This window comes from Carassius carassius, chromosome 5 (assembly GCF_963082965.1).
Source record: "Carassius carassius chromosome 5, fCarCar2.1, whole genome shotgun sequence".
Taxonomy (NCBI): Eukaryota; Metazoa; Chordata; class Actinopteri; order Cypriniformes; family Cyprinidae; genus Carassius; species Carassius carassius.
The window spans coordinates 20560927-20584332 of record NC_081759.1 but is presented as its reverse complement, the minus strand read 5'-3'; the positions used below and the strand labels follow the sequence as shown (position 1 = coordinate 20584332).

Sequence of the window (23406 nt, the reverse complement as noted above, 5' to 3'; positions counted from 1 at the left end):
CAAAAATTTTTTTTTTATGTGTATTGTTATTGGATAATTTCTTTCTATCTATCTATCTATCTATCTATCTATCTATCTGGCAACATGCTTTAACTGATTACAAATTCAACATATACAAATATGAAAGAGACAACATTTAGACATTTATTTTAAGATTTTTACATTCCACCTTAATGCATTTTAATTTTTTTTTAAAGGGAAACACATCTTTAAAACATTAAAGGCATTAATGTATAGCCTAATTTTACAAAGCTGCTGTTTTTCTATACTGTTTCCTATTTTATTTTATTGATTAATCAATGGCATCTTCTTTACCTGATCACCTGCTCCTCCTCTCCCTCTGCTGACTTTTCTACCCTGCAGCTATATTTACATCGAATCTGTTATAAAAACATGTTAAGAGATTATAAACTTCATAACGTTATGAAATTTGTGTATAATCATCATTCATAAAATTCTAACATAGTAGAGATTATCAAAAGAAAGAAATTAAGTATTGAAACCGCCAGTAGGCGGCAGTGTTTCACTGTTTTAATGAGTTAGCCACTTCTATCGTTCATTCATCCAATTCGTTCAAAAGTCAGATTAATTTAGTAAGAAAATAAACACCGATGGGAATACTTTTGTCGTTGATAATTATAGACACTATTGAAAAATATATTAGCAAAACAGGCAGCTGCTTTGGTAACTTATAGTTAGTTATAGCTAAATACATTGCAATGGAGTGGTGTGAACTAACTATTACACAATATTCTCATACCTCATTCTCAGTACATGCCTTATTTATTTATTTTTTTTGCATCCCTCTCTGACCAGCAGTTAAATATAGTCCGCTGTGCAGCGCTTCTCTTCATTTTTGGCGCTAACATTAACCGTGTGCTCTCCCATTCAAACTCCTTCCAAACTCCTCCCATTCCACTCGCTTATTTTGGTGAAAGTGCGACTCATTGGTTGGGCGTTACCAATCGGTTCAATGGAGGGGGAGTATTTTTTGTCTGATTTATTATGACATACTCATATTTGATTAGGAGCAAAACTATTTTTACAAAATTAATGAATTTTATTTTTTCATATTATATTTTTCATTTGATCTACTGTGATTTTCATGTAGAAATATTGGGGGGGGGGGGGGGGGTTGTAACTGATGGATTTGAATATTGGGGGGGTTACCTCCCCCCCCCCATCCCCCCCATAAACTACGCCCCTGGCTGATGTGTCAGAAAACTCAAGTGAATTCCAACCCAGAGAACAGAAACAGATATGTGAAGTAAACCAATCCAAGCACCTTAAGATTTTGCATTTCTATTGTGGGTAAAAAGTCAAACAATAATCAACTTACTGCGACAGTTATCCATCCTGATCCAAGTGAACACTTTGAGCTTGGCTGAAAGTTTATGCACTCACTTTGTTCAGATGGTGGATTCTCTGTTCTTTTCACAGCAGTGAAACTGAAAAGTGCAACAGGGTGAAGAAGATCTCCAGATTGTTGAATGCCTGAAAACTCTGATATCCCCCCGAGTCATGAAAAACATTCATTACATTCATTATTTAAGACAATGCTGTAAACAATTACAACTAGTGCTGTCAAACGATTAATCGCGATTAATCGCATTCAGAATAAAAGTTTTTGTTTACATAATATATGAGTGCTTACTGTGTATATGTATAATGTATATATAAATACAAACACATGCATGTATATTTAACAATAACATGTTATGTTTATATATTAAATATATTTATACAAAATATACAAATATAATATAAATATAGAAATGTATATACATGTAAATATTTACAAAATATATACTGCATGTGTGTGTATTTATATTCATAAGAAATAAACACAGTACACACACATATGTATGTAAACAAAAACTTTTATTTTGAATGTGAGTAATTGTTTGACTATTAAGGTCTATTAAGGAAGTGATTATATTTAAAATCACAATGTGACTTTTTGTAAAGTTTTGCTGACCTTTTGTAAAGTTTCTGGCAGCATGAAGAAAATAAAAAGCAGGCTTGCTAAAGAAAAAAGGACAGCCAGCATGACATGGCCCTGATAAAACACCTCAGTGTCTTTGAATCTCAGAGCAAAGTATGCTCCCATTAATGGACCCAATGTGAACCCCGAGGAGAAAGCAACACCAATCATTGCCTGACAAAAGAAGAAAGTCAAACCCAGTGAATATTCAAATGATTCCAAAGATAAAAGCTTAACATGTCAAAATTGCCCTGAAAACATAAACTGCTGATAATGGTGAACATAACTCACCATTACCTTGTTTCTTGCTTCAGGGCAAGGCAGGTCCACAACAACAGAAGTACACAGGCTGACATTCCCTTTACAAATTCTTCCAACCACTCGACACAGCAGAAAAACGGTCAAACTGTGAGAGAAAGCCCAGATGCCAAGAAACCTACCTGCAAACCAAACACAATATAACTCAGATCTACAAAACATGAAAGCCTGTTTCAGCCATGGAATAAAAAAATAAAGACAATTGCGACTCTTCATCTCACAATTCAGACTTTGATTTGGAGTTTATACTTAACAGTTTGCAAGAAAAATGTCTGAATTGTGAGATGAATGTTGCAATGACGTGTTTATAATTTTTTTATTCTGTGGCAGAAATGAGTTTCCTTAAGTAACTGCATAGACATACATTAATGCTAATATGTTATAATTTCTATTTATATTAAGAAATACCCTATAAATGGGTTTCCCAAACCAGGATTCATTAAATCATAACAAATAAATAAATAATTATTATTTGTTTATATGCGTGCCATGCGTTATTGAAATATTAACTTAAAATCTCAGAGTGTACTCTGAGGTCAAAGGGGTTTGACTGTCAAAAAAGTTGGAATCCCTGCCCTGTATGATCTCATTTTGTCTATACTTATGATTGTTAACAGCAGCAGTGGTTTTCTTCCATAACCATCTGAAAGAGCCCCAGTAATGGGCGATGACAGAAACTGTAGCAAACAGTAGAGAGAGCATATCAGACCTAAGATAATCAATGTGCTGTCTTCAATACAAAAGTCAATTTGAATAATGTGCTGCATTTGAAAAAAAAAACCAACATCCATCAGAGTAATGAAGTTACCTCCAAAAAGAACACTGTTGTATTTCGTTTCCATAGGAACTCAAACCGCCCCTCTGAACCAGTCCACTACGCTCTGTAAAGACTGATACACACCGTCTTGAAGATGCAGAGATTACAACAGCAAAATTAGAAGTGAAAGCTATTTTTATATACACAGTAAAACAAAAGATTTTCTTTTTGTTGTTTTCCATTACAAATATATAGAAGTAAAAATACTTAAGACATTAGGTCTGAATCATAACTAAGTGAAATTATGCTGTCAGTGGGGTAAATTAAATGAGAAAGAACAGCTCTGAGCTTGAATGCTTTCCACAGACTTATCTCTTGGACCAAGCATATAGTATAAGTTCATTCAGTAGGTAATTGCTTAAGTCACTGCTGAGGTTTTTACAGGAAATGCTCTGTATATCCTTTCTTTAAGTAACATCATTTAGACAGCCATAAGCAGAGGAACATGTCATGACTGGAATATCGTAAATCATGCACTGTTGCACAATCTATAGTTGCATGCATGACAAATCTAGGTCAAATACAGCAGCATTTCTTGTTGATCAAACAGTCAGCCAAACAGCTTTTGTGTTTTTATAACTAAATATCCAAATTATAGGCCTGACCTTAAAAAAATTATCTTACCCCAGTTTGACTGTAGTGGTCCAGGATGGAGAGGAGCAGGGGAAGAATAAATGTGAAACCCAGCAAGTCAAGCAGCAGTGCCAAGAAAACCACCCTGATAACTCTGGAGGAGCGCACATCCTCAGATGTAGTGTTATCACCTGCCATTTCTCCACTCCAGTGACCCAGAGTTTTTCTTTACTGCGGAGGACTCTTAACACATTTCCTGTGGTCACTGAACTCAATCACTGAACAAAAACAAAACAGCAAAGTCAACAACAGTATAATTTTTTTTTCTGCTTTTTAAAACTCAAGTACAAAAGTACCAAAAGTGCACTGGTATGGTAAAGTTTTCTTGGTTATGGTACCATACTGTGTATTTGCACCATTGTATTCTTTACAGAATATTACAGTTTACATGAAACTGTACATTGAACACCTGGATTTTTATTAAACAATACATTTAAAAAGTAGGTTAACTTTAACAACAAATAGCCGACTTAGGGTTAAGATTTGGTTTACGGTTAGTGGCTTGTAATTATGCATAATTTACTGTTAACGTTACTTATATAGTAAGTACATGTCACATGTAAAATAAAACTGTTACCAAAAAGTATTGAATAAATATTTAAGTTTATTCTTAATGAATCAATAACTGATTAAAAAGCCACTTAACTATAGTTTAACTTAGTAAAATACCAAAACTCTTCACAATCATGCACAGGGTCAAGTAAACTCGCAACGCCGCTTCAATTTTTGAATCCAGTCTGCTTGAGAGTCACCTAGAAAACACACAAGGCAACTCTCAAATCAGCTCTAACAAATTCGAAGAGATTTGTACTTTTATAACTCATATTAGTCGAGTGTTTTCTTCGTTTACATTAAACAGTAGGCCTACAGTGACTTGATTTCCTACCTTGTGCTCGGAGAGTGCAAAGTTCCCAGAAGATGCTGCCACATCCCCACTCTCTCTCACACACACACACACACACACACACACACACACACACACACACACACGTTTGTTTTTGTGAAAAGTGGGGACATCCCATAGGCGTAATGGTTTTTATATTGTACACACTGTATATTCTATGGCCCTACACCAACCATACACCTAACCCTAACCCTCACAGGAAACTCATTCTGTATGATTTATAAGCGTTTCGAAAAATGGGGACATGGGTTATGTCCTCATAAGTTACCCTCTCCTTGTAATACCTGTGTCATACCCATGTCATTATAGAGAGTTGTGTCCTGATATGTCACAAAAACAAGAGCACACACACAAACACACACACACACACACACACACACACACACACACACACACACACACACCCATCATGAACACACACCAGGAAGCTTTTTTTTCTGCTTTTTTCATATGAGGGCTGGAAAGGTTACTTTTCAAATGTATTTCACTACAGATTACAAAATACATGCTTTAAAAAGTAATCAGTAACGTATTTCGTTAGATTACTCAGGTTTAGTAACTTCCCTTATAGCAATGTCTTCTGGACTGCACTGCCCCGTGTCACTGTTTAGAATGGGAATTTTCTCATAATTTACAAGTAGTTGAAAACATTAGAGATATTGTTAGTAATCAGCTGGACAAAATATATAACACTAGCCTAGTGGTTTTTGGATATTTTACTGCAAATATCTTACAAATTGTACCTTTAACTTTATGAAATGCCAAATGTATCTCCAATTATAGAATTAACCATATATTTATGTGTACTACATTATGACGTTAGAAGAAACAACAACAAATTTTCAAAATACATAAGGTATCAACCTCCATATTAGACTGCTGATTTCCTGCAGGGATGGGCAGTATTTCAAAAACGTGTATTTGATATACTATTTTGTATTTTAAATACCTTTGGAAAAAAAAATCTAATGTATTTATTCTGAGTAATTTTTAGTTTTTAGTATTTTTGTATACTTGTGGATACAGGAATTGAGCAGTCTAATAAAGAGGTTGATTGGCAAAAAGTGTTTTATGTATACTGTTGACTGTGATATTTCTGTACATGTAATCTTATACTGGAGCTTACAAATACTGAATATGATGAAAGAAAACATGTACAGTAGAATAAACGGAACCATTCGAAAAACAAACGTTTCAGGGGAACACGACGTCGTCGCACACAACGTAAAGGACTTCAAAATCGCTGTCATAGAGCGCTGTAAGTTCAATAGACATGAATGATTTACAAACGATTCAACGAAGAAAGAAGATTTAACATATTAGCAAAGCTTGTTGCTGCTTGCAACACCATTGATTAGTCAATAAGAGACATTTCATTGGCCATAGCCAAGTTTAAGTGTAACACAAGCAGCATAACATTGAATATCTATTAAAAATGTATTAAGTTTGACTAAACTTACAGAATACCGGCACACGGTATTACAAGAAAAAAAGCCTTATTCAGTAAACATGACATTTTCATGACTCGTCAGTAATCTGTATTGAATACTGTGTATTGTATCTCTGCTGTTTGTATTGTCAGGTTCATTGTTCCTGAAGAGCTCCCTCATCTGCACATGAATGCAAGGATACAATGAAGCGCCTCTCTACTTTGCTGTCATGACATCTCTAGCTAAAAGTTGGCCATGACAGCTCAACAGACAAGATGATGTCCACCAGACTGCTGGCACTGCTTCAGCCACATGCAGTGAGGAGTCTGCCACAGATCTGCTCTGCCCGTCTTTCAAGTCTCAGAAGGCAGCATGAAAACATCACCACAACCTTCTGTCAGCCCGGATCCTGCTTCAACAAAAGTGACGATCACAAACAGAGAACATGGCCTCCTTCACTGTCAGGTCACAGCTGTGGCAGAAGGTACTTCAGCCTCACTCCTGCTGGGATTGTGAACGCAGCCCCGGTGTCCGTTCAGCCGTACCTCCGATTAATGAGACTGGACAAACCCATAGGTGAGCTGAGCTCACGTGTCACGGTGTTGTTTTCCAGGATGTCCTTTTGGTTGCAAGCTGTTTTTTTTTTTAGTAAGATATGAATGGTTGTGTTCTTGTAGGAACGTGGCTGCTGTATCTGCCTTGTACATGGAGTATTGGGCTGGCAGCAGACCCGGGATGCCTTCCTGATCTGGGCATGCTTGTGCTCTTCGGGGTGGGTGCTTTGCTTATGAGAGGAGCAGGATGCACAATCAATGACATGTGGGATAAAGACTTCGACAAGAAAGTAAGAGTACATACATAGAAGTAAATTGATTGTTCCTTGAGTCATGTTCTTCATTTTGTCACAGAAAGTCAACTTTTTGCTTCATTATCTAAGAACATTCAACGGGGGTGGATATTTATTCCACTAGTGGTCTAAATTTCATCTTTGCCATCTTCTCATTTGGACCAAGCCTAACATATCTCCTGATCTTACCTAGGTCAGTGTGTCAAAGGACTTGGGCGATTTTGCTGTAACATTGGTCATAAACAATATCAGATAATAATAATAATTTTCTCACCCTCATGTCATTTCAAACCTGTATGATCTTATTTCTATAAAACAAAAGGAGATATTTAAAAAAAAGTTGATGGCAGTACATGCTTGGAAAAATATGGGGGTGAGTAAATGATGACAGACATTTCATTTCTTGGCGAACTCTCACTTTAAACTGATTTGATATAGAACTCAAGTGGAAGATTTTGGCATTTTTGTCAACATAGGAAGTTAACAGACCTTAGAGGCTTGCTTGACTTGTCAATTTATTATCATTAGCTTCATTTAGTACCATTGAAATAGTGTATACACATTATTATACAGGTGTATAATTCAAGCAGAATATTTAAGAAGTTGAAAATAATGTATGGTTTGTACTAAACTCGTACAAATAAAGGTTCCAAAAAGTTTTTTTTTCAACAATGTCATAAAAAACTATTTTGGGATCCCAAAAGAACCTCTCATTGAACAGTGCTTAAAGGGATAGTTCAATCCAAAAATCAACATTTTATCATCATTTACTCACTCTCATGTCATTCCAAACCTGATGTTGAACGTAGAAGAAGATATTTTGAAGACTGCTGGTAATGTAACAGTTGTTGTAGGTGATCTATTCCTTTAAAAGTACAGTTTCTAAAGACTCTCTTGTGCAATGAAAAGTTTCCATGAAAGTTAAATGTTCTCGATGGACCCATAGATGCCAATGAAGAACCTAAAGTTGGTATGGTGGGTTGTTGACGTTTTGTCAGTTTAATCAAGCTGAATCTTGAAAAGGTGGGTCAAATGATTGCTACAGCTAGACTGTTTAACAAGATTCAGGAAAGAAAACCACCTGGATTTGATCTTGGCTGCTGTTGGAATCTGATGTTGGGATGTGTCATTTCTTTGGTAGGTGTCAAGGACAGCCACTCGGCCCATTGCATCAGGGGAGATCACATCGTTTCAGGCTCTGGTTTTCCTCGGAGGCCAGCTGAGTTTAGCACTGGGGGTTCTCTTCTGCCTCAATTACTACAGGTGCTTTATATTTTACAGTATTTTTACACAATATTTTTGGTCACTTAGTTTAGGACCACTTCTCACCATTAACTATTATTTACGACTTTTGCCTCAAACTTCTAATTTGCTGCGTATTAATAGTATAGTTTTTAAGTTTAGATATGGGATAGAATTAAGGGATCTAAAATATGATCATGCAAAACAAGCCGTTAATATGTGCTTTCTAAGTACTAATTAGTAGCCAGTATGACAGTAATATGCATGCTAATAAGCAACAAGACAACATTTGAGACTAGAGTAAGATCGTAACTTTCAAGTTGAAATTATAGTAACATTTATTGTATTGATATCTTTAAATGTAGATGAAAAGATGACTGCAATTTGTTTCATGGCAACTTAAATTTGACTAACTAATGAACTGTGAATTCCCATCCGTCTCTAGCATAGCTCTTGGAGCCGCCTCTTTGTCACTGGTGGTCACATACCCTCTCATGAAGAGAATCACGTACTGGCCGCAGTTTGTTTTAGGTGTGTTGCCATTAATGTACTAAAGCACTCCCTCCATATTATTGCTGAATATTTGCTCATTTCTATTTCTAGGACTGAACATTGTGTACATTCGTTGCTCCATAGGTCTCACTTTTAATTGGGGTGCTCTTCTGGGCTGGTCTGCTGTGAAGGGATCATGTGATTGGTCTGTGTGTTTACCTCTCTATGTATCTGGTGTCATGTGGACATTGATTTATGACACAATCTATGCCCATCAGGTACAGTATGTGATTAGTTATCACACCCCGTCCTAAATTTGTGCCTCGTGAACACTTTGTGATCCATTTTCTCATCTGGAGTAGGACAGAGATGATGATTTAAAAGTGGGCGTGAAGTCTACAGCTCTGAGGTTTCAGGAGAACACCAAACTGTGGCTGAGAGGCTTCACTGGGGCAATGTTGTCTGGGCTGGTTCTAGCAGGAGCTAATGCTGACCAGACTTTGCCCTACTATTGTGCAGTGTCTGCAGTGGCCATTCATCTTGCTCATCAGGTGAGCAAGATATAGACAGTGGTTGGTAATAATAGCCTGCCTGGGGTTACAAGAAAACAAATAAATGAAGAAAAAACAAAAACTTTGGGTTATTAGTGGTTTAAAAATCTTACTGAACTTACATGATATGCCTTATCAAGTATATGAAAAGAGCTCTTAAATAAATAGAAGTTATATTGACAATCATTTATTTTGTGTTCCACAGATCTACGCTGTGGACATCAACAGACCTGAGGACTGCTGGAAAAAATTTGCTTCAAACCGAAACCTCGGGCTGCTTTTATTTTTAGGAATAGTGACTGGAAACTTATGGAAAAAGAGAAGCGATCATCAGTATGAAACGCAGCTAAACTCAAATTAGAACTCAAATTAGAACGCATGCTGGTTGTGTGACGTGGAATACCAACATTGATTTAGGAAACGTATGTAAACCAAAGTTCATTTTAAAATATTTATTAAATGGCTACAAACAGGCTCTATTCCTTAAATAATTAGAAAACATACATTACATCTATAAAATGAATGTTAACATTGAGAACAATGCCAGTAAGTTATGCCTACAAACAGACCAAAACACGGAATATTTTTTTATACAGTGAATAAAAATATAAAAAGAACAAATAAACGAACCCCTATACAGGTGGATTACAGTATCCGAATCAGATTTGGATTGTTTTAGTAGAGTAACAGAGGAGAGGCCAGCTATTTGTGCATTGTATACATTAGGAAATCTGAGGCACCATGAACGTACCGAAGAAACCGTAATCACAGGGAAGAATAAATGATCATATTTGATGGGAATGGTTCATTTGGATGAAGTAGCATTTCATTGAGTAATGAGGTCACGAAGAAGCCCGTTCCTCATATGGAGACTCATAGACGTCCATAGGTGGACAGGTGCAGACGAGATGTTGGTCTCCATAGAGGTCATCGATCCTTGAAATTGTGGGCCAGAACTTGGTCTCAGGTCTCACGAAAGGCTGAAATAACATTTGAAAACAGAATTAATAATGTTTATTTTAAGTAAGGTTTATGTATTTTTACATGAACGTAAGCTACACACCATGGGGAAAGCAGCATACTCTCTGGAGTAAGGTCTGTCCCATGTGGTAGAGGTAATACAGGCCAGTGAGTGAGGAGCCATCTTTGGAAAACACGTGAAAGACAAGTTAGATTCAATAAAATTTCAGCTCTAGAATTAATGGCACTAATAAAAGTCTATTGGGCAAAGACAGTCTGCAGGGTTTAAAAGCAGAAATGAGAAACATGTCTTTAAAAAAAAAAAGTGCTTATATTAATTCTTCTGGGCATAAAATGCGACGAGTACAAATAGTGCCATGCTCCATAAACTTCTAGTATTACTGTACACGATTAAAGCTGCACCGATGCTGGCGATATGGAATGTTCTGGATTAAAGTTGATCATTAAACTTTAAAACACTCACCTTGAGAGGATTAACCCTGGAGTCCATTCGGCCCTCTTCGATGTCTGCGATTTCCTGTCGGATGGCCAGCAGCGAGTCACAGAAGCGGTCGAGCTCAGCCTTGTCCTCAGACTCTGTGGGTTCGATCATCAGAGTTCCAGCCACAGGCCATGACATGGTCGGTGCATGAAATCCTGTCACAAAAGGTGCCAGAGAATCAGTCAATTATCAGACATATTTAAAGCCATTAATATTTACTTTACAGATGCTTTTCACTTGCCATAATCTTGGAGTCGTTTTGCTACGTCAACTGCCTCAATGTTAGCAGACTTTTTAAAAGGCCGCACATCCAAAATAAACTCATGAGCAACGAATCCTGGAAATGCAAAATGGTCAGTTAATAATTGAGGAAATTTTTAGATCGAAAATTAGATATTTTATTCAATAAAGCCAACCTTTAGTGCCCCTGAAAAGAATTTTGTAGTGGTTTTCCAGTCTTTTAGCCATGTAATTGGCATTAAGGATGGCCACCTCTGTAGCATGAACAAGACCCTTTGAACCCATCATCTGTTGAATGAAAAATAAATCAAATATTTTCAGATTAGGCTGATATACAGTACCATATCAGCAGATATTTATTTATTGGTATTTGGCTATATATTGGATATTTAATTGTGCTGCTCCTTGCATTTTTACATTAACATTACCTTTGCTTCCATCTAAAACTCACTAAAAGAAACTTTAAAATCTTTAAAAAGTTTAACAAATGCAATCCAAGCACATCTCAAAATAAATGTACATTGTTTATTCTGTACCCTTTAATGTTGCATAACCTACAGTTTGCTTCTAAGATTTAAAATGAGTGTCATTTATGCAAAATAGTACAGAAATTGATCTCAAATGATCAGAAAATAAATCGTATCGGTTAGAATGTTAATAATGGTGCATCCCTATTACTCAGACTAATGTATAACTCACCTTAATGTAAGCCCATGAGATGGGCAGGATGGCGCTGGAGCCCCAGGGAGCAGCACTGATGGTGCCCAAAGAACTTCCTGCATTATTGGATTGCATGTTCACCACTGGATGACAGGGCAGGAAGGGGGCAAGATGTTGTTTCCTGTTGGAAAAAGCCATATGGTTAACTGGAGTCAACAGATCAACTGTTCGGAGTAGGGAAGGTCTGCTCACTTCAAAACACTTACACTCCTATTGGTCCCATTCCAGGGCCACCACCACCGTGAGGAATGCAGAAGGTTTTATGCAGATTCAAGTGAGAAACATCCGAGCCATAGTCTCCTGGTCGACATAATCCAACCTGAATCAGAAGAACTTGAACGTTCAATGTAAAACCTACTGTGAATGAAGCGCTCTGTAACACTTCTACAACCTAGAGCATTTAATCAACAATCCTGGAATATAGTGCATGACTCATTCACAACATTTAAGTTATGATTAAAAAAAAAAAGTCCATATTGTATCTAATTGTAATGGTCACTACTGTATTGTAAAATGTTGCAGCATGTTCTTCGTCTGACCTGTGCATTCATGTTGGCACCATCCAGGTACACCTGTCCACCGTTCTGATGGATGAGCTCACACACTTCACTCACATTCTCCTCAAACACACCGTAAGTGGAGGGGTATGTGATCATAATGGCAGCCAAGTTGGCCTTATGTTTGTCCACCTGAAAAAAAAAAATGGGATTAAAATGTAGTTGACGGAGTAAAGTACATCTTTAGAAGGTTAAGCACGTCATTTTTTGCATGTTAAACACGTTCTCCTATCCAAAACCAAAGCTATTCATAGATTGGTTCCCTCCAAAATGTATAAACACTGAGCTTTCAAAACATTATTTGTTTGAGCATCATGACACAGCAGCAGCATGTGAGTTTGGAGTATTTGTTTGCTCAACCAATGGCAGTCAGGAGGTGTGTTCAGGAAACCTGAAACATTTTTGCAAATTTCATTTGGTGCGGCTAGCGGCGCAAGAACTACACACTTCACCTTTAACACTGACAAGGTAATGTAATCATAGACAAGTGTGTCAGTGTAAATAGCCAACAGAAGATAAAGGCTTCCTGTTGACAGGAAGGCAAACTTTGACACTAGATTACTTTACATACCATTGCTTTAAGGTGAGACACATCAATGTTGCCATCTTTATCCACCTCCACCACCTGAACCTTCATTCCTGCCATCTGAGCGCTGGCAGGGTTTGTTCCATGAGCGGATTTGGGAATCAGACAAACCTGAGAATTCATAACAGATTTGATGCATTAGATTAATGGACCAAAACAAACATTTATTTCTGGAACTAAGGAAACTTAAAGTTTAAGTTTAGATGGTCTTTCAATGTTCTCTTAACCCCGTTTGTTGTTTACTGACTATTATAGGCATGCCATTAATGCTTTTATGACTCAAAAAAAAAAAAAAAAAACGTTAAGTCTCCCACGGCACCATAAAAACATTCAACGTGGTCCACTGAGATCCATCAATCACTTTCCAGCTCAACCAATAGTGAGAGTTTGGGGTGTGGCTACCGTAACAGGCTGAGCCAGGGGGTTTTTAGCTAGAGCAGTGGTTCTCAACCTTTTCTCCCACCGGGCCGCACTATGGTCCAAGTGCAAGTCTCACGGGCCACACGCATATCATTTACATATAAGTCACAAATACAAACCAACCTGATTTATAATATTATAGCCTAAATATTACGATATCTAATCGATTACAAATAAATTAATATTATATATTAATAATTATTCTACTCCCCATAAATAAAACACCTGCTGCTGTTAGGAACTGACACATTTTGTGAAATTCGGCTCGAAAGGAGTAACAGCACAATGAACTTGCGAATGTAAGATGCAGTCTGTAAGACGCGCACGAGAGCATGACTTGACGCGCGACATTGCAGAAAATGTGCGTTCACAAATGTAGCTTATGTTGATCCAAATATGGAAAGCACTTTCAAATTTAATAATATGAGGTTCTATCCAGAGATGTTTCGTTACATTTCTTCAATTAAGGATGATTGCTGTGTAGTATGGGTGTTTCCATTAACCTGAACTTCAATTAAGTTGCGGGGCAAACTGATACTGTGACTATTCTTGTTTGTATGCGTTCATTCGCTGGCATTTTTTTTTCTCCCTTAAACAAATTTGTTCATTCTGATGCTCAATTTTACTGAACTAATAGCTGTTGATGACTATTTTAATTGACTTCTGCTTAAGTGCGCGCTTGTGTTCATTAAATGCGTAACATTATAGGAGTAGGTCTGCTCATGTTTGAAAATAATATATGAAAAACTAAATTTTACAAAAACATTAGACTAGTTTTTTTTTTTTTTTACTAAAATTAAATGTAAAAGTGTTTTTTTTTGTTTTGTTTTTTTTAAATTGTGTTCAGCATGGTGGGCCACATTTGAATTCGTGATTGGGCACATGCGGCCCACGGGCTGCGGGGTTGAGAACCGCTGAGCTAGACTATAGCCATGTTTCCATCCAAAGATTCGATATTATGGAATCATGCATAAAACATATGCGAATAAAGCACTGTTTCCATCCAACGAGTCAAAGAAAACAAAATCATCACTTCCTGGTAAAATGTGGCACTAAATATCACGAAGAATATAGGAGAAGCCACTGAATATAATCATTTTCATATAGGAGAAAAATTACTTGCGTGTAAGACAATTTAAATTATACAGAAATACTTTAATGACAGACTTTGCTCAGGCATATCAGAATGACCATAACATATAGATGCTGTGAACGAGGTCAGTCTGCTGCTAGTCAGGTTATCCGGTCTCCTAGCGCAAAGTCACTTGACTTTTTCGATGCTCATGGATACATTTATTCAGTAAATGTGTTTCAATCATAATTTATGTGCATTTTTTCTTATAAAATAAAAAGTTTATCCTACTCAAGTGTGTGCATAAGTTTTTTTTAATGCACATTTTTTTAATTTATATATTCTAAAATGTGCATAAAATATGCGGATGGAAATGCAGTTTATGGCGGACATATGGCATGGGAAAATAAATTAAATTTCAGTTACAGAAGTACAAGCCAAAATTTAAAGACTTACTAAAATATGCAGAGTCAGACAACAGGGTAAAACAAAGGTGAAAACTGGCAATGCTTTTAGATGGAGAAGTGGAATGAGAGGTTCATGTTTGAATAGCTTTAAAGCCACAATAAGCCCATGGAGCAAACTTGCCAATCCATCTTGATGAATGACACAGAGGAACGTAGACAGGTGAACTCTGACCGGTTAAGAGGACAGCTATCCTCACATGTGACTTACATAAACACAGTTGGGTATGCTTTGCAATGTTGCCTTGTGAAAGCAAACCAGACCAAGAAGAAAAATGAACATTGTTCTGAAACCGAAATGGGGTCTTAATTTGTTACAAAGCAAACGTTCTACAGGCCTGAAAATGCCCTAAGGAGCATCTGCAATGGTTATTGCTTATGCAGAAACTGCATACTTCAACTTTAACGGTTGTTTAACATACATGGAATCCAATTTTTTTGTTGCCTTATTTAAACACTTAATGTAAAACAGACTTCCAACACTAAGCTTGCCAAGGTGTGATACCACATTTAAAGGGTTAGTTCACCCAAAAATGAACGTTTTGTCATTAATCACTTACACTTACCCCCCGTCGTTCCAAACCAGTAAAAGCTCTGTTTGTCTTCGAAACAAAATGAACTAACCCTTTAAAATGACTTCTGTCAAAAATTTCAGTCTGTTCCCCACAAAGCCATTGTAGCTCATTTCCCCAAAATATGAAAATTTAAGCATTTAGACCACGGTGTCCTTAGTTCTGAATTATTGATTTAAAAGAAACAAATTATTTGATTTGTTTTACTCACCCTCAATTGAAATGTCTGTGGAAAACAAAAGGATTCATAATGAAAATAGACCTAGACTAGTGGCTTTATAAAAGACATTTCAATTGAGGGTGAGTAAAACAAAATCAAATAATTTGTTTCTTTTAAATCAATAATTCAGAACTAAGGACACCGTGGTCTAAATGCTTAACATGCAATTTTCAATTGGTCACCATGGACAAACTAATCGTCCAAGGACTGCATGTCTTAAAAAAGCTCCAAATATGGAATCTTGCACTGAAGTTGATTCCGGTAACGGGTGGTTGTTTTCTATGGATATTTACTCAACCATGGCAGTTTGAACCTTGGCTGGTTTAAGAGCTGCATCCGCTATCTAAGATCTGCTTATTAGGAAAATGATAAAAACAAAAGGCCAGATTACAAAACACTGCAATGACTTGACTAAACTTTCTTATCGCTGACCTTCTTTCCACTCCCCACTAACAATTCACCACTTTTTCAGCAATTTTCTCTCAGGTTCAAAACACTTTTCACGTTAAATTTTTCACTTTTCAAGGTGGACAGAATTTAACCGATTGTTTAACTTTCAAGCAGCAATTCTACTTCTGTCAGGGGTTAAATCACCTATGGGTGATTTTTTTTTATTGAAACTTTCATAAATGTTCATATTTTTGGGAAAATATTATAAGAAACAAAAGTATCTGTATATATTATATTGTATATAATGATTGCATCTATATACAAATATAATAAAATATTACTAACTATAATAATAAAAATTATGTAATACTAAATTATAATTTTATATAATATGTATTTGGCCTACTTTTAACTTTTTTTTCTTTAAACGGAGGACATTACGTGTTTTATCAGATTGCCATTCTGCTTACAATCAGTTTTCACAAGATTAGGAAAAGTCATGAAGGGTCAACCTGATACTTAAATGGCCCTGAGGTAACACACAAGGCTTGAGGTTAAATCAGAGGAGACTTTGCTACGGAGCGTTTCACTGCAGGGTGATACTCACTGTTCTGTGAGATTCTCCTTTGGAATTTAGATAGGCTTTGATTGCAGCCAAGCCGGCATATTCCCCCTGCGCGCCACTGTGGGACAAAGGAAAATCAATAGCATCATGTATATGTAAACGTACTGTCTCAGCACAGATCAAAGTTTGCTTCAAAAGGCTCTTGCCCAAGAGTACAGTATGCTAATGATACTGTTAAAGTGTCAACTAAGCAGAACATATAGATACCTACACACCCCCAAAACTTATCAGCACCAGAAACCTAAACGAAACTGAATGTGCCATGTTGACATTTGCTTTGTCAACTACAAGACCACTGTTTACTAAAATTAAAATAAATCATGACTTTGATACCGTAACAACAATATCAGGCAGGACACTTGCCTATTTGGTTGAAAGGAGATCTTATCATATCCTGTAATCTCACAAAGGTCTCTCTCTAGCTGTCTGAAGAGCTGCTGATAACCTTCGGCCTGATCCAGTGGCACGAAAGGGTGGATGTTTGCAAATTCTCTCCAGGTGATTGGCTGTTGTGAAAAGGTTACAGTGAGTCAGTGAATAGATCAGACTGGTTAAAATGAACCAATATACAGTAAAAAGGAGGGCTGATATTAAAGAGCAGATTAATATGGACTCACCATGAGCTCTGAGGAACTGTTCAGCTTCATTGTGCATGAACCCTGGATTCAACAGCAGAGTTTTAATGTGACGCTTGCACGTAAAAACATTAGTGAATAAATACCATTGTAATGGTAACCAATTCTTTACTTACCAAAGGAATCATACTGTGTACGAGGGAAATATCCTTATTTTCCAGGCGCTTCATGTAACGTACAATATTGGTCTCTGAGTGGTAACTGAATTTGAATGCAATGTATACAAATGATTACTATACAGAAATAGCCCAACCATATATTTAGACAAGATTTTATCAAGTTTCATTGATTTGTTAGAAACAACAACTAGCATTAAAACAAACCTGTTAAACACTTGATGGGTAAGAAACTTGCTAGTCCTCTTGAAAGGGCTTGCCATCAGTCCTTTTGTTCGCTCACTCATTTTCTCAGCAATAAGCTCCTGAAATGTCAAAAGGAAGAGACATCATTGGGGCAAAGAGAATTTTTTATTTAGCAATAATATTTATTTTTTAGCAATAATTTAAATATAGAATCAGGTGAGAACTTACAGCTGAGGACTCACAACCGAAGATCCAGAGCAGATCATCTAAGTCTCTCTCAGTGACCGTTTCATCCAGAGACACTCCGAGCTAAAAATCACAATCAATAAACTACATTAAAAGCATTAAATATTAAATTTTTATAAAAAAGTAAATTTTTTTCTAAATAAAAACAAGTAGCAGCATTGCCTATTTGTGGGTTTATTTTTAACATTTTCGCAGGTCTCACCAGTCCATCACTGTACACCCGCAGGTTGATCTCCCGCTGCATAGCTTTTTCCAAAATGTCCTTGCCGGCCACACCACAGTTGATCTTCAGCGTGTCAAAGAAGTTCTCATGTTGGAGTTTGTGCCCAGCTCTTTTTAGTCCTTTTACAACAATGAAAATAACATTCAGTGCCATAACATTTCTTATTAAAAAAAAAAAAACAAAGAAAAAAAAAAAAAAAAAAACAGGATTCAAAAAAGTAAACTTGCCCTCAGAGAGAATCAACGTTGCATTGTGGGTTCTCTCTGCAATGTGCCTCAATCCTTGTGGACCATGATACAACGCAAACATGGAGGCCATGTTTGCAAGAAGAGCCTGAGTGGAGACATTAAAACTGAGTACAGACAAATATACACATACACACACTGTATTTTTCAGATTTGTGAAGCTGTACCTGGGCAGTGCAGATGTTGCTGGTGGCTTTGTCCCTGCGGATGTGCTGCTCTCTTGTCTGGAGAGCCAGACGATAAACCTCTTTACCAGCCGCATCTCTGTAACAGGAAACATTTGACAGTTGATACCAACACTGATGAGGGAAAAATACACAGAATCCTATAAATGACAGACTTACCTGGTCACTCCAACCATCCTTCCTGGCATCATCCGAACCAGATTTTCTTTGACTGCAAAGAATGCAGCATGAGGCCCACCATAGCAAAGAGGTACTCCGAAGCGCTGTGAGCTGCCCAAGGCGATGTCAACGCCAAACTCACCCGGAGGACGCAACATGCAGAGCGCCAGCAAGTCTGTGGCACAGCAAGCCAGTGCCTTTGATAAAAATGGACCAAAAATCTAATTAAATCTGGCGCTTTTGAACATGTCATTTTCTGTAATAGACCTGTGCACAACTGCAACAACAAGAATCTGTTTGTTTTTAAGTACCTATTGGGTAGGTCACCCCAAAATTACAATACTCATTGCCCTCATGTCAGTCCAAACTTGTATGAATGTTTTTTTTTTCTTTTTTTAAACGGATCACGGATGGAATTTTTTATAAAACACTCAAATCTCACTTCCATATATTCATGGCCATGAAGCTAGGCCACACCAGGTTTCACATCAATGTTTGACAGCTCTAAACTATTTAGTAGTATGGAAAAAACAATGTGCTCTTCGAAATTTCCCCATAAGAAAACACAAGTCAAACTCGGACCAGCATGAGGGTGAATAAATCAGTTTAGTGAATGGATCAAGTTAAACCTAATATGCAAAATGTGAATTTTATAAATGACATCTGAAGGTGAGATGTACATACACCACCCTTGTGTGCCCGATCAACAAGTGCAGTGAAATCTTCCACTCTGCCTTCAGTGTCTGGATACTGGAAGAGCGCACCGCTAACATCCTTCCCACTGAAGTCCATCTCATGAGGAAGCTTGAGAACAGTCTTCACACCAATGTAACTAAAGGATACAAACTTGTCATCAATACAGACAGACAAAGACAGATGGGTAGAGAGACAAAGAGACGGAAAGACAGACTGTTAGAAGGATAGAGAGAGAAAGATAAACAGGTAAGGACAGATAGATAGATAGATAGATAGATAGATAGATAGATAGATAGATAGATAGATAGATAGATAGATAGATAGATAGATAGATAGATAGATAGATAGATAGATAGATAGATAGATAGATAGATAGATAGATAGATAGATAGATAGATAGATAGATAGATAGATAGATAGATAGATAGATAGATAGATAGATAGATAGATAGATAGATAGATAGATAGATAGATAGATAGATAGATAGATAGATAGATAGATAGATAGATAGATAGATAGATAGATAGATAGATAGATAGATAGATAGATAGATTTCTTTATTCTATATGTTGATGCCCTTCCTTACTTGGCTCTGGTTTGCACAACTGCAATAGTCTGTGGATGGCAGCGTGGGTCAATGTAGAAAATTCTTCTTTTGCTTTGCCTTTGAAAAGGAACAGGTAGTTTTAATTATCACTCCCAGCCCTGGGGAAACACCATTCTGCATGCCAAAGACTTAAATGAGCAGGTTCAGGTGTTGGCTAACAGACTAAAGCGCTCTTGATAAACAGAATCATGCCCTTCTCAGAAGTTTCCAGCAGTGAGCATACTAACCTGTTGCAGAGCTGCATGGCTTCAGCAGCAGCAGTGCCCTCATCCAGCAGTGATGCATTAGCTACTGCCATTCCCGTGATGTCACAGACCATGGTCTGATAATTCAGCAGGCTCTCCAGACGCCCCTGAGAGACCTCAGGCTGGTAGGGGGTGTACTGGGTCAACCTGCAGAGAACACAAAAAAAATCAAAAACTTAAATCCCTAAAGAGTCACAAGATTTATCTTGCATAATAAAAATCATCAAAATGCAATTTGCTTTTTGACTAGAACTGTACTGACCATGATACACTACTGAACAAGGTGTTCCAGCATGTGGCTGTAAATTTTAAGTCCCATGACTGAAACAAACTTTTGCTCCACCAGAAGCTGAAATATACAGTATGCTGCAAACAACAAGAAACACATACCATCCCGAATTCTCAAGCAGATTTCTTTGTATGACTGGTGGGACCGAGCAGTTATAATAACCCATTCCAATATAGGACCTCCACATCTTGTTCCTCGATGCAATCTTTTGAAGCGAATCAAGAATTTCATTCTCACCTGTAGTGATGAAGCACAAAGATAAGAACGATTTGAAAATCTGTGGTTACTGTTAAAACACAGTCAGTATGTAAAACACTCTAGATTAATAAAACAGTTCTCACATGCTTACATGGTTTCGCTTTTATTGGGAGTCATTAATATAGCCATTAAAAATCGGTTTGATCGGACAGTAAAATAGAGGATTAAGACCTATGGTTTGTGTTGCATCAAATTAAATCCAACTTCTGTTTCACAAGTGGATATTTTTGGAAGCTTCTCACATGACTCATAAGTACAAAGCAATTGCTTTTACACACATCACCAAATACACCTAGTATTTAAACTACCCACCTACAAAAACATCACATGGCATGATCTGATGAATAATACAAGAGCACACGATCTCACTGTGATTAATATATGCATTAAGCATGTTTGAAATTCATAATGTAGCAGCAAAAAGTTAGATAAAGCGCATATGGGCCATTTCCTGATGGCTAGGTAACTAGTTTAGTGGTTGTAGCTTGAGGGCACTGGAGCCGGTTCATACAGACACACACAAATTCTCAAGGCATTGTGCTACCGCTTAGCAACACAGCAACTGATCGGGGCAAAGATAATGCTGTAGTAAAAACAGCAAGAGAGGGGGGGGGGGGGGGGGGGGATACACATTACTGACCTCCTCAACACTTAAATCTGTGGGATGTTCATTTAGTCAAGTTTAACACAGGATATTTGTGCAACAATGAGGCACCCAGCCTGTTTAATGTCTTAATCTAGTGTTTATTGGTGTAAAATTCTGTAAAAGGTATTCTATTTTTAACATAACTATATTGAGACATAAAAATATATTCATAAAACCACAAAAGGGAAAGTTTAGTGAGCCCATTATTGTTGAGCAGTGAATTTCTCGCAGGATTTGCAGATCAAGCTCTGTGCAGCTGAACCAGCAGAATCCAGTATAGCCCCCCCCCCCCCATCAGCTTCAGCATGGCTTGCTTCATTACAGACACGCACAACAGATGAGAAAACTGACTCCTGCCATATGTCAAACCTCAGATTAACTATGTTTAATGACAATATTCCTTTTATAACCCTCATTTGGTCATTTATACAATAGTTTGGGGAGGGGGAGAACAGTCTAGTGACTTGAGAAAGGTTTGGCGCAATGTTTTTCAGAACCATCTCTTAAAACGAGACGTTACTTTACACTTTATATCTGCATTTACATACGCCTTTTTACATTTTACGAGTCATGCTGGCAGCAAAAATGTAAGAAAAAACGTGTTTATTCCCACTTCAGTGTAGTGTACTATGTAATTATGTATAAACCATCCGTTTTCCTAGCATATATGTTTTTGAAATAATTATTAGACTTTATGATTGCAAATGCAACCAAAGCTATGCATGCTGTTTAGCGTTAATGCCGATAAATGGTCCATTATTACGCAAAGTTGTATGTTGAGCGGTGCACGCGTGATGTAATGCTACAGCTAACCAGATCAAACTGGCCGAGTGACGCTGAACTTTACACTCTAATTGTCATCCTATTGGCATCGGCTGAGGGCGTCAGGAGATTGGTGCTGCTCGCCGGGCTCCGCAAAAACAACTCCAAATATGTTCAAAGGAAGACTTAACGGAGAAAAACACTCCAGTAAGGACTACTGGCACACAAAGGGCGTGTAACCTACATTCCTCGCTCAGATGGACTCCTTTGTCCGAGTCTGGTTCGATAGAAAACCTTAATTCGAAATATTTCGAAATAAAACTCTAACTTAGATTTGTTAAAAAGGCTTAACGGAACGACTAGTTCCGCTGCTCTAAAATCTGACACAAGACAGAGTTTTCAGATACCGCAGGAAGGAAATTTAACCTTGCAGTTTGCCTTAGAGACCGTCCGTGTAAATAAATGATGAATTCACAACAACAAACGACACGTGTTTCCTATGTCTGTCTGTCTGCTGAGAGCAGTGCGAACCACTTACACACAGGATCGTCCATTTTCAAACTTCTTCCCAGGCTGATGGATGCGGGAACTGTGCTTTCGATAAGCTGAGCGACTGACTGAAATCAAAAGAAAACTTATTAACTATTATTATAAAAACTATTATTATTTTTTATCATCACCATCAACACAAACTGAGAATATTGTTGCAGTTTGGTTGCAAAATTGATTTAAGTTTAAGTGCGAGTAAAATGCTGACATAAAGCGTTTAAACAGATTCGCAATCTAGCATATTAGAACATAAACATTACGTTTAATAAAAAAAATTAATAGGTTTTACCTCAAGTCCAAGGGTATTGAGCATCTCTCTTTTCTCTTTGTCACCCGGTCCAATGTGTCTTTCTGAAAAATCATCATGTCTCGGCAAAATTCGTTCTATCTTCCTAGACCACAAAACTTGTGAGGTTCCCATACAGCGCACATTTGCAGACACATCTGCGTTTAAAACTTGAAGTTTATTAAAAACATCCCCTTTATTGCTGATATTTCTGTAAGGCGCGCGAGCGTTGATCGACCTGCTGATGACAACACGCCAGGATTTAGCGCAGCTCTGCATGCTCTTCACTTGAGATTGACTAAAAATTGTACGGAAGAATCTTTCAGTCCACCTCCAAGCCGTGTAACCCACTAAATGTCTGTGAAATTCCTTAAAAGTGTCTATTTTATACGCCTCCTCGTTGCACAAGGAGCAGCCAATCGATAAGGGATTTCTCTCTGACGCAAAGACAAGCCCCGCTCGACCAGGTTCCGCCGAAATAACTTACAGAGCTGTGAGGAGTTGAAACGAGGCGGTTTACATCTGT

The 23406-nt window shown here is 37.3% G+C and overlaps 2 protein-coding genes and 1 pseudogene across 2 annotated transcripts in view; 1 reads left to right on the top strand and 2 right to left on the bottom strand.

Annotated features, from left to right (window-relative positions):
- LOC132140485 (major facilitator superfamily domain-containing protein 10-like) overlaps positions 1 to 3890 on the bottom strand; it is an 8806-nt pseudogene extending 4916 nt beyond the window's left edge.
- The window catches only part of LOC132140964 (4-hydroxybenzoate polyprenyltransferase, mitochondrial-like), a 17224-nt gene extending 7532 nt beyond the window's left edge, over positions 1 to 9692 (top strand). Inside the window, exons 3-9 of the mRNA XM_059550081.1 lie at positions 6239 to 6662; positions 6764 to 6930; positions 8075 to 8196; positions 8621 to 8706; positions 8812 to 8945; positions 9030 to 9218; positions 9424 to 9692. Of these exons, the coding sequence (XP_059406064.1) occupies positions 6362 to 6662; positions 6764 to 6930; positions 8075 to 8196; positions 8621 to 8706; positions 8812 to 8945; positions 9030 to 9218; positions 9424 to 9579 (1155 nt within the window). The 5' untranslated portion in view covers positions 6239 to 6361 and the 3' untranslated portion in view covers positions 9580 to 9692. The remainder of the gene's footprint in view (positions 1 to 6238; positions 6663 to 6763; positions 6931 to 8074; positions 8197 to 8620; positions 8707 to 8811; positions 8946 to 9029; positions 9219 to 9423) is intronic.
- On the bottom strand, positions 9656 to 23406 carry LOC132140967 (glycine dehydrogenase (decarboxylating), mitochondrial-like). Its single transcript, XM_059550083.1, has 24 exons — positions 22884 to 23406; positions 22584 to 22662; positions 20481 to 20616; positions 20073 to 20237; positions 19825 to 19902; positions 19226 to 19373; positions 18542 to 18738; positions 18365 to 18461; positions 17932 to 18285; positions 17712 to 17792; positions 17505 to 17602; positions 17298 to 17382; positions 17164 to 17205; positions 16910 to 17052; positions 16529 to 16604; positions 12769 to 12894; positions 12180 to 12329; positions 11847 to 11959; positions 11620 to 11761; positions 11097 to 11208; positions 10922 to 11017; positions 10663 to 10835; positions 10282 to 10362; positions 9656 to 10198 (listed from the first exon to the last, which is right to left on the bottom strand). Exons 1-24 carry the CDS (start codon positions 23157 to 23159, stop codon positions 10061 to 10063), a joined length of 3186 nt encoding a protein of 1061 aa, XP_059406066.1. The 5' UTR covers positions 23160 to 23406; the 3' UTR covers positions 9656 to 10060.